Source organism: Natrix helvetica, assembly GCF_964273705.1.
Source record: "Natrix helvetica genome assembly, chromosome: 6".
Taxonomy (NCBI): domain Eukaryota; kingdom Metazoa; phylum Chordata; class Lepidosauria; order Squamata; family Natricidae; genus Natrix; species Natrix helvetica.
Window position 1 is genome coordinate 22,552,287 of NC_138553.1, and position 12,455 is coordinate 22,564,741.

Sequence of the window (12,455 nt, forward strand, 5' to 3'; positions counted from 1 at the left end):
GAAGGCGTGCCATCATTTCAAGGAGTTCACTCTTCCACATCACATGATAATAGAATGACAACCCATTCATAAACATCTAAACTTATGCTTTCCACAAATTCTATATGTGGTTGTTTCATTTCAATCTAGCAAAGAATGCCATCGTGGGACATTCATAGTGTCTAGTGTCTATGGCACTAGTAACCATGACTTACTCCATTTATGAGCATTGAGACATTTTAGAAGTGCAAGAGTTGATCCAGTTTCCTTGGAAAGAAGCTACTGAAGGCTGATCGGTCCTAGCCAAATATAACCAAATTTCTTCTTCACATTCCAGTTTTCTTTCTTTATTTTTCCTCCTCATTACCTAGAGATGGAAAGACTAAAAAGTCTCCATACTGAAAGCATGGTTGCCCATTTCTTGCAGTCATAAAGAGATGTCTACTAAATATTTCACTGCAGTTGTGCTGGGTTTTTTGTTTTAGTTTTGATCTCTTTCTTCTTTCTCCCTTTTCTGCTTAACATTTATTATCTGAAATCCAATACCTTTTATTCACTGCCTGAATGATCATCTATCATTAGGGCAGTTCAGTCTGGTGGTTGGACATGTAATCAAACAGCCTTGCAGGTCATCAGTTACATTTTCAATGACTTCAGAGTTAGCCCCGTTGACGTCAATGGGATTTACTTCTGAACAAATATATATCTAGCAAGGAGTTAGTGTACTCAGCAATCCTCGGTAAACCAATGAATTTACATATAAGGCTTTCGTATGAAGACACATTTCCAGATGTTCAAAATCATATTCACACAAACTAAGTACCTTCTTTTGTTTAATTCATTTTAAGGGGGGATGGGGTGAATATATCAAACACTGTCAGAGTAAGGAAAAGCAGTCAAGAACTTTAATACAGAAGAACATCATTTATGGTGCTTTTGTGATAATCATAACTAGGCCCCAATTTTGTTTTTCTATTTGCACTTTGATTCATAATTCCTTGTACATGGGGCCCTCTGAAAGTCAGAAGTTCTCATGCATCCACTCTAATCATCTTTAAATGGAATCCAAGAAATCTGATGTGTAAGGGCTTTGAATTTGTCTAAGCCCCTTAGACAAATTTCTGTAGATGCTACAGGAAAAGGTTTAACCCCTTCCCCTGCATTTTTCCTGGGGTGAAAACTGCTTCTGAGGCAGTCGATATTTCTTCTCCTCTCCTGCTGAAAAACAAGGAATATCTTTTTCCATCCTGGCAACTTCTGGATGTGTAGGGATAACACCAGTGGTGCTATTGAGCCGGTTCTAACCGGTTCGGGTAAACCGGTAGTGGTGGCGGTGGGAGGCTCCGCCCACCTGCCCAGAGGTCATCACGTCCCATTTTTGATGCTCTGTGCATGGGCACAAGGTCCTGCACATGCGCGGAGGTGGCATGTGCATGTGAAGTGAGCGGGCACGCGCTCATATTTGCGAACCAGTAGCGAAGGTAAGTTGATTTCACCCCTGGATAACACCTTCCAGGTTTTTAGCCAGAATGGCAAAGCTTGGAAAAGTCAAAGTCAACTTACAATAACTGTTTGGAGTTGTGGGAGAAATGATATTGGTTTACTGTTAAATTTTGCCCATTGTTTAGTCTCTGTCCCTGCCCCTGCCTAAATTGACACTGAGATATTCACCATCTGAGATGCCAAACAGAACAAGCTTCAAGAAACTAGTTATCCATGGTATTCATCCAATGAAGAAGATGAGTGATTCTAAACGTATTGATTCTTTATAATTAAAAAAAGAGTGAAATGACTACGGTAGTTTCTTTTCTTTTCTTTTTTTCAAAGACTTGGCAGATGAAAGAAAAGATAAGGCTCATTGCAATTAAGTCAGGCTGACTCAAGTATTTTCAATTGAACAAGTCACTTTAGATCACTCTCAAACTTACAATTAATTATTTCCAAGAAATTCTACCAGTGTCAATAGAACTACCCTAGATTACATATTCTGATTATGGTGCCCTAAAATAGATGCTCATTGCAGCTTAATATTGGCCAGAATGTTTTTTTCTTTCTATGTGTTGGAAGCTTAAAAGAAGAAGCAGCTTAATATTGTTAAACAGTGGTGCAACTGAATGTAAAAGGAAATTAAATATTGCTCAATAAATCTGCAATGATATATTATAGAGAAATTCTGCCAGAAAAAAAAACAATCTTCTTGGAGGAGCAGAAACTGGTGTTTAAAATCATATTGAACTTTTATCCCTTTTCTATTACATAAAACGTGTTTGCATAATAAGTGTGTATTTCATACATGGTCTTCATCTTTGCCCCATGGCATACTTCTATGGCATGGGCAAAGAAGTTCGAATTAATCCAGACTATAGTAACTAATGTCTAGATAAGAGTAACTAAGTTTAAATTTTCATTTATCAATCAATATAATCAGTTCCATATTTTTTTAAAAAAATAAATTCTTAATCAACATCAAATAGTTGTTTTCAATGACAAATGTTACTTATGTTTGACAAAGAATTTCTAAATAGTTTATATTCAGAAGGACAGAATTATGAAGAATGGGGCTGAATAAGTAATAAACAATATCTCAGCAGAATCACATCATCGGTGTTTAAATTGTCAAGAATAGAAATGATAACATATAATTTAGTGATATATTAAGAAGGTCTACACACTTGAGAATAAGCTCTGATAGACACCATGAAATTTACTATTGAGGAAATACAGGAATGCGCAGTAAATTGTATAAAGTGAATTATAACCTGTAACATAATGATTTAGTAGCTAACTATACTGTATTTTTAAGAAAATATTTTCTCCCTACAAAAAGGCATAGTTTAAAAGGCTAATTTAGAGTACATACAGCTTTGTTGTGCAAAAGTATATACTGGAATGTTATCCTTATGTAGCAATGCTTGATAAGTTTGCCTAGTAGTTATTCAAACAAAATAGATTCAGATAGAGATGGTTCAATGCTATGCATATGGCTTTTTCCTATACTGAGAAACACTCAGGATACACTTGTGTGTGTGTGTGTGTGTATATATATCTATATCTCCAATTTTAATTTTAATTAAAATATTTTAATTTAGTTTAACCTAATTTTTTGTTTTAGTCTTAGATTAGTGACACAATTAGATTGGCTCCTTTTATATCTCTTACATTAGTGTCGGCAGCCAATCATTTGTGTTGTGCATAATTAATTAAGCTTCCTATATTAATGATAATGCTGAAAGTGTGCTAGACCCCTTCATCTTTTGACTTTCCATTGTCTTTCCATTCTCATTCTCATTCTCTCTCTCTCTCTCTCTCTCTCTCTCTCTCTCTCTCTCTCCTCTCTCTCTCTCTCTCTCTCTCTCATGTTTTACATGACTAAGGAATTAAATCATCATCTTTTCATCCCTGTGGACATACTTTCACTCAATAAAGTCTGTATGTTTATGTTTAGGAAGTAAAGTGCTTACAACTTCTTTCTCTCTCTCTCTCCTGTAGTTACACAGTAAGGATTTTTGAATGTATAGTGTCATCTAAGGTAAGCTTTCATATGGTCCCTGCATATGAAGCTTATTTCTGTTGTCATGTCATACAAAACCTACCAAAGTATGGCATAATTTTCATTATGTCATTTAATGAAAATGGGGTAGTAAAACCAATGTAGCAATGGACTGATTATTTCTACTGTGTTAATTAACAACTCTCGCTGAATCTGCTGAATAAATGCTTGTGATATCAGTTCCTGCTGTAATGCCAACACATACTAACAAGCTATAGAGGGAGTGATAAAGCATGAACCAGGTTAACAGCTTACTATACAAAAATAAGCATACATCACAGCACTTGAACCGTCTAATGCCAGTTATTTGCTCCAAGGTTCAGGCAGCTAGGAAGTAATACTGTTTAATTATACCCAATTCTTACCTCCTTTTCTTGAAACTGTACATCGCAGCAACTTTAAGGAACTAGTTTAAAAGCATGCCAGATTTTGTGTGTCACAGCATAAAAAGGTGAAAGAAAGAAAGAAAGAAAGAAAGAAAGAAAGAAAGAAAGAAAGAAAGAAAGAGATCTTTGACAACATTTAATTGCTCTAAGTAGTTTCGTTTTAGCTGGGTTGTACGCACAATTGTCATTTGCATTTTTATTTGCTTGAATGTGCAATATATGTATCTCTGTGACAGTAAATCGTAAAATATAATTCATAGAGCTTTGAAAGAGTCTTGCATTTGAGACTAATGGTGCAAACAGTCAAAGGTAAGTTCTTTATAAAAGGGCATGGTTTTTTTCTCTCTCTATCTCTCTAGCCAAAGCTGTCTTAAAACAAAGCATTTCAATGTTTGTTTGTTTTTTAACTTCATTGAATGTCAGCAAGCTAAGGTAACTCTTCTTGGAATTTAGACTATTAATATGGCCTAGAAAGGAATTCTCATGATATCAACATTGCTAAACAATCCAAGAAAATGAGCATGAAGTTACTATATTTCATGGGTTGGCAGCTTATGCATATTCTTACATTACTGGTCTGGTAGATTTTATTAAGTCCCACTGCAAGATTATAATATCAAACATTCCCACCTAGATAGGATGGTTTCAATCAGGGGTGGGCGGCTATTGGTTCACCCAGGTTTGGGAGAACCTGTAGCTAACATTATGGTTGGTTCATAGAACCTCCAAATCCCACCCCTGCCCAGTCCCGCCCACCTTGCCCTGCCCTGCCCAACCCTTCCCTCCCAGGAGTCTCCATGCAGCCCATTTTGGATGTGAGGTAAGTGCAGAGCCCACATGGAGGCTTAGGGGGCAGCCTCCTGGAAGGCCTCTAGAGCCTGGAGGAGACAGTTTTCGTCCTCCCAGAAGCTCAAGGAAAGCCTCCAGAGCCTGGGGAAGGCAAAAAAACCCACCTCCACCTGCCGTGGTGCATGAAGCCCTGGCAACACCCAACCAGCAACTGGGCAGAGAACCATTGCTGAAATTTTTGAAGCCCAACCCTGGTTTCAATAGCTGACAAGTGTGTTGTGTGGTGAAAGTATTGATAGGGAGGTTACCGAATGCTGTAATAGCATACATTGAGATGGTGATCATCAGCTTCAAAATGGCTGGCACAGATGGGGAACCAAAATCCCATCCCCCTTTTTATGGGTATAGGGTGCATGTGATGCATGTTAAAAAGGACTGAGGCTTTGACTGCCCAATTGCACCCGCCATTTTGGGGAAGTTGACCCACCCCTAGTTATAGCTTAGTGTAACAGATTTACTGAGAATTGTAAAGAAGAAATGTGGAAGCAAAAACAGTCACACGGTTAAAATGTAATATAGACTGAATATCATTATTGTTTACAGAAGAAAAGTGTTGGGTTGCCCTTGGCATTCGTCTTTTGAATATTCTTGATACCATAACAGATTTTACTTTGGATGACTTTCACTATGTGGATCCCCCAGCATCCTACTGAGTCTCCTTTCTTCTACTCCTTCTCCCACTCCCTTATTCCAATAATTAGAATATGGCTAAACAACTTCACTTCTTCACCATGTTTGGCTTGGAGAATTTATGAAGACTCACACTATGAGTCTTTGATGAGTACCTGACAACTTTACAGACCCAACAAGAATAACTTGACATTATTGGCAGCAACGTGATGGTGGATTCATCACGGTCCCATCCAATGGACAGGGAGAATGGTCAACAGAACATAAAATTCCTGACCTATCATTCTCGGAAGAATTTATTTCATTCAGACGCAAAGGAAAAAAAAGTAACAATTAGAGAGCAATCCCGTCTAAAAACCGTAAACTTATTTACACTAAAGGAAGCTCTGCTAAAATGATGGTATATTTCTCCTTTTGTAATTGCACAAGTGTGTGCAAGTATAAAGATCAAAGCTATCCTTTTGGTTGTTTTCATAATTGTTTTGTCCTCAGGTGGTCTTTCGTTCTTCCGGCTACTACTGCAAGGGGTACCTCCGCATATTGCTCAGTCCTATATGAAAGAAATGGAAGCAAGCAAGCATGGAAAAAAATAAATTCTGGCCCCAGTTCGTCTCTGCTTCTGCACCGGAAACTGCTAGCCACTCTGCAGCCTCTCATTTCTACCGTGATCCTCCTAAACCAGGGGTGTCCAAACTTGGCAACTTTAAGACTTGTGGACTTCAACTCCCAGAATTCCCCAGCCAGCTGCTGGCTGGGGAATTCTGGGAGTTGAAGTCCACAAGTCTTAAAGTTCTGGGAGTTGAAGTCCACAAGTCTTAAAGTTGCCAAGTTTGGACACCCCTGTCCTAAACCATATCTCACTTTCCATCTCCCCCCCCCCCGCCCCGTTGCTGGTGGAAAGAAAAACTCACGCATGGATTGCTTATTTTTTTTCTTTTTGAAGTTTAATGAAACAAGCCGATGCTTACCTGCATTTTGTACCGTTGTGTATTTCTGTTTCCTTCTCTTTCCCCTCTTTTTTAATGCAGAAAAGAAGACAAGCTAAACAAATATGCATGAAAGCTCATTTTTAGTTTCTAATTTATGTTTTAATTTTTGTGAAAAGCAGATGCTGCTACATCCAATAACAATGGAGTCAGAACATACAGTACCTCTACTGAAACCAAATAATAAATTATAGGTTGACATGTCTCCTGTGTACACATGATTTACAGCATTTAACCATTAATTAAGCTGAATGAATCTCAAGTTAAAAGGGTTTTTTCCCTGTTGTTCATTTGTGAAACCCATTTCTTTGAGCTACTACAGGGGATATTTTTTTTGGTGATGTACAATAAAGCTGAAGTGTTTATGACCTAGCCATGCATTTGGAATTCTTATGCTTATTTTATGTTATTTTGTTTTCTTAATGCCTTGGCTTTTTGTTTGCAATTACAAACACTGAATTGTGGGCTGGGATACAGATACACTCACATATCTATACCCAGGGGTGAAATCCAGCAGGTTCTGACAGGTTCTGGAGAACCGGTAGCGGAAATTTTGAGTTGTTTGGAGAACTCTGGCTGGCCCCAGAGTGGGGTGGGAATGGAGATTTTGTGGTATCCTTCCCCTGCTACGCCCACCAAGCCACACCACGCCCACCAAGCCACACCCACAGAACCGGTTGTAAAAAAAAAATGAATTTCGCCACTGTCTATTCCTATCCATTACATTATTCCATTTGGGGGTAAGCACTGTTGTATAAAGCACATAAGAAAGGAAAAATTAAGGCATTGTATTACAAAAAGAAATATCATATAAGTGAGCCTAGTTTGCACCAACTCCATTCATTATGCCTCTCCATACTTTTTTGTCCTGCAAATCTTCTGGGCTTTCATCCTGACGATTTATCACTTCATACATCTTGTAAACTTTATCCAAACACAACTTTCTCAATCTTCTCCTCTCAATACATTCAGCCTTTCCTCATACACTTGTTTGGTGAGTCGGTTCTCTCTATGAATACACTTCCTCATCTCCCTGGTCACAAATGTTTGTATCATTTATTCAGCACTTATTCTTTCTTGACCCTATCTTTTCTTGTTTACACACTTTTTAAGTACCCACTGCATTAAACTTTTGTGTTTTTATATCATGGCAAACTCTCATTTTTATATAATAAAAGTGTAGCAAAGCTCACTATGGGCAATTCCAATTCTTTACACAAACTTCCTAACAATAGCTCACAGTACTGGTCAGTTTAGGCATATTTTGGTCGAAACCCAGTTTTATCCCAAGCATATTCACATTATTCTATGCAAGGCAGGGTCTTTAATATGGGGACTACTTTCCAAGCTAGGATTGTTTCCTCTACCCCGCCAACTACACAGTACTACATAGCTATCTGGAGTCTGAGGCCTGGTGGAGGCCTCAGACACAACCTGTCTCCCATTTGTTATAATTCTCCTGCGTCAATCCCCAGGAAGATCAAGACTACTTCATAGGTTCACCAGGGAGGCCTGTTGTGGCCCGCCAGCAGCCAAAAGAGCTGGTGACAGATTCAGACAGTGAGGAGGTTAGGGAGGAACATGGGCCAGTCCTGGAGTCTGGGGAAGTCTCTGATGAGTACTCTGCGTCGGAGGCAGAGAAAGAGCCAGGGCTGTCTGACAGTTATCAGTTGCCTTCAGAGTTGGAGATCAGTAAGGCAGAAGAACAGCTGGAGCCTGTTCCTGATGTGCCCATGCAAAGAGCTGTCAGGAGACGGGAACCAGTGGTGGGTTTCTGCCGGATCGCACCGGATCGCGCGATCCAGTTGGTCAATGAACCCGGAAGTAAGTTCCTGTCTCGCCCCTTTCATGGGACGGCGCTTGCCTGCACTCCACCAGCTTGGGCGTGACCGGAGAAGTTTCTCTTCTCAGAAATGTCTTCAGTGGAGCGGTGGCAGCCTGCGTCCCTTTCAGGAGCTCCACTGAGGAAACTTCTCCGGTCGCGCCCAAGCTGGTGGAGCTCAGGCAAGCGCCGTCCCGTCGCCGGGGAGACAGTGAGTGAGGTGAATCGCTTGGTTGCTCAGATCACACAGGCGCAGCCCGACCGGATAAGTTTCTCTTCTCAGAAATGTCTTTTCGGGCTGTGCCCATGTGATCTGAACAACCACGCGATTCACCTCACTATCTCCCTGGTGACGGGGAGGAGCAGAAAGGACAAAAAGGAGAAAGAAAGGGAGAAAGAGGAGGTGGGAGATAGGGGATCCCTGCTGCTTTCTGAGCTTGGTGGTTTTCTTACAGACATTTCATTACCAAACTTGGTAACATCATCAGTGCTAGAAGGGGGTGGGGTTGTGGGGAAAGGAGGAGGAGGAGAACTCGAAGGACAAAAAGGAAAAAGATAAGGAGGGAGAGGACTGTGGGGTCCTTTGGTGTTCTCTGAACTTGGCCGGCAAGCCACTCCCACCCAGTCACATGGCCGGCAAGCCACTCCCACAAAGGAGGCCACACCCACAGAGTAGGTTCCAAAAATTTTTGAAACCCACCACTGACGGGAACAGTTAAGGAACAAGGGCCAATTCAGGAGTAAAGGCACAGGTGGACAGTGAATGGCCCCTCCCATAGAGAATAAAGAGGAGTGAAAGGGGAGTGGAGTTTGCAGGAGACAATTAGTCATCTTAATTAATGGGAAGATTTGTTCGTGACTCTCAGAGATTCCTTGCCAAGTATTTTCTTGGACAGCTTTGCATTTGGAAGATATCGGCCTGGCAGCTCTCCAAGCCTGATAAGGTCTGTGGTTGTAAATTCATCCTTTAAAGACTGTTTGCTGGGACTTTGCTGGATATGAATGAGAGGAATTCACATTAGCTTAATAAAAAGGGGTTTTGTCGGGACAGGGAGTCTGCTGTGATTTTGTGACGCCTAGGTCAGAACAAGGCCACACTGAAATGACCCACATAGGAGAAAGGATTTAGGAGCAATACTCTTAACGAGACTCTGCTTACTCACCTAACAAGCCTATTCAGATTAGATGCAAAATGAAACCAGCCTGGAAACCAAATATGGGCTATTTGGGTAAGCAAACTTATCAAACTAAAAAGATAAGTCCATTTGCCATGACTCACTTTCTAGACAACTCTACCTGGATGATTGAGAATCTTCATCAACAGATTAATACAGTATATTTTGAACATCTATTGACAAATTTCTAGGACAGCAACATATACATATTAATAGTGTTACCAGCAATGACTTCTTCTGAAGCATTTCATGTAGAGCTATCACCTATTCACAAAATTCCAAGCATGTTTTATACAAAAATGCCAGTGGAATTAAACTCAGTGGAATTACTTGATTTCAAGGTTTAAGGTTGTATGCATAGTACTTGTTTTAATGTATTAATAACTTCATCTGGAATTGAAAATAATATAGGAGTGCCTGAAAGACCTATTACAACCCTTTAGGTCAATGGATACAAACCCAACTTTAATTCTTCAATTTATGAACAGTTACTGCAATTGAAATATAGCTCATACAGTACCTCCCAGACTCAAATGCAGCATTTTGAAGTAAATTATGCTGATCGACTATCCTTATTTCTGTCAAACAGGCCGGGGCAGAGGATGGGCACATGCAAGGCTACTAAACCTAAGCAGATCAAAATGTATTTGAGTTTTTTGGTATTACGGCTACCATGTAATGGTTGTGTGAATTTTTGCTGCCTGGATTTGATAAGCTTAGTTTGTATAGCTGATTTAGACTTCAGATAATGCTCTACAAGTATCGTCTGAAATACGTTTTGTATCTCAAAGACTGAATGCCCCACAATTTATATGCATTGTTCAAAGTAATAAAAGTCCCTCTTCTTCAGGAAAAGCTGATATTTGAGAGTCCTTTTCTGCAAAAATACATCCAAAGACACACTAGATCAGTGATGGCGAATCTTTTTGGCACCAAGTGCCAAAAAGGGAGCACTTTGCACACACTCATCTGGGCCGCGAGCAGGAAGAGGAGCTGCACAGGGGGCATGCGCGTGCTGGAAAATGAACTTCCTGTTTCCGGCACATGCATGTGTGCCAGCCAGCAGGTCTTCTGGTTTCTGGCACACATGCGCATCCACTGATCAGATGGACAGCATGCATGCTCACGCCAGAAACCCGGCAGAGGAATGGGCGACACCGCGCATGCCAGACAGCATGGCTCCACATGCCACTTCGGGCGCAGGTGCCCTAGGTTCACCATCATGGCACTAGATTGTTATACTTCACATGGCGACAGCAATAACATACAAGACACCCAACTTTTTGTTCAGTGACTTGTTTACAGCAGGAGTTTCATAGACATAAACATGAATTAAAAGTGACAGATGAAAAGTGGCTTTATTGCATATAAGAAAAAGGCCACATGCATAAAACTTCTGCGCTGCACAGAACACAGAAATCAAGTTTCCTAATATATACTGTATGTTCCAGGGTTTAAATTTTAGGTGTCTTTGAATCAATCGCCTTCTGGTCCTTTTTCCCCCAGCCCAAACTCTCAGTTGTAAACATCTGTTCAATGTTTATATATTGTTTTGCCTGGACAGATAATTCATTGGTTACACCTCACTAGCTTCAATTTTTTATGCATCAGTGATGCTGTGCACCATCTCCCAGTACAGTAGCATTTCACAAGTAATACAGGTAGCTTCTATAGTCTGTACAGTATTTAAAAATCAGTCATGAAACAAGCAAAAGAAACTAAAGTAAAGATTTTTGGGAAGGAAAAAATGGTGAAAGATGGATTAGAGCTGGTGTTGTAGGTATCGTCAGTGGGGTAAGCATGTAGAATCATGAGAATTTAGAAGTAGAGATCAGTGATTAACACCCTAATACAGGAGTCCCCTCCAGTCCATGGACTTGCACCGGGCCGCAGCATAACAGAAATTGGGCCACGCAGACAAGCAAAACTCCATCTGCAGGCAGCATGCAAAACCACGCCTCTTCCAGTCCATAGAAAAACCTATCGGAAGCGGTCCCTGATGCTTGAAAGGTTGGGGGCCGCTACCCTAATACCCGCACGCATTAAAGCTGTCCAGAGGCAACAGTACAGATGAATAATTATCTTCAGCATTTATTCTATACTTTCTCTTATGTGTGACACGTTTCTGAAGTGGATATGTTTCCCCCCCTACCATTTATATACTGGTGCTGCAACTCTGTACATTAAAACGTATGAACACAAACTAAAACTCTTAGTATGAAATGTACATAATAATCCAAGCTGTCATAATCATGGTATTAGATGCATCAAAAGGATTAAATAGAAACATTACTTCCTGATGTGCCTGGGGCCACTGTAATCTAATGCAAGGCTTTTATTGAAAATGTTCTAGAAAAACTTTTCAGTTTGATAATTAAATATAGGCAAGGCAATCATGTGGATATCAGCCTTCCTTCAGCCTTGTGCTAACTCCTGTCATTGCTAATCTACACAGCCAATGACTCAGGATGGGGGCAAGAGGGTGACTATAGCAAACATGAGCATAGTTTAGTACCATGCACACCCTTCTATGTTAAAATATAGTGTGTGGTTCAGGGTGCTGTTCATATCCAAGCAACTGGGTTCAAAAGGTTAAAAGTAATAATAATATTATTAACAACATATTATGTGACAGCAACCAAAATCAAAGCATACAACTTTTATCTCTCGATCATCTTCCAGTACGGCAGACACAGGTTTCTCTGTACAACACAGGTTTGTCTGTACATGGAAATGCTCCTACATGGCGATCACCGAATTGGTGAGACCTGTTTAGTCCTGGTTTACTTTATATATGTCTTTATTTTATTTTTTATTTATTTATTTCATTAAGCATGAATTAGATAACAGATATAATTATCAACATGATTATGAATACATGAAATGGATACGAATACATGGGAATATTAGGACAGGGATGGTAGGCATGCTAGTGCGCTTATGCACGCCCCTTACAGACTTCTTAGGAATGGGGTGAGGCCCACGGTAGACAGTTTAAGGTTAAAGTTATAGGGGTTTGGGGAAGAAACCACAGTGACAGGTAGTGCATTCCAGGCATTGATCACTCTGTTTAACTCT

General features: G+C 40.2%; 1 protein-coding gene across 6 annotated transcripts in view; it reads left to right on the forward strand.

Annotated features, from left to right (window-relative positions):
* MYBPC1 (myosin binding protein C1) overlaps positions 1–6,752 on the forward strand; it is a 106,710-nt gene extending 99,958 nt beyond the window's left edge. For 5 of the 6 annotated variants that reach the window (XM_081957392.1, XM_081957394.1, XM_081957393.1 and 2 more), the window contains one exon: positions 5,887–6,752. In XM_081957392.1, coding sequence (XP_081813518.1) covers positions 5,887–5,987 — 101 coding nt within the window. In that variant the 3' untranslated portion in view covers positions 5,988–6,752. Of the gene's footprint in view, positions 1–3,468; positions 3,509–5,886 lie in introns of all 6 variants that reach the window. The other variant, XM_081957395.1, reaches the window with a different exon arrangement.
* Positions 6,753–12,455: the final 5,703 nt, after the last annotated feature.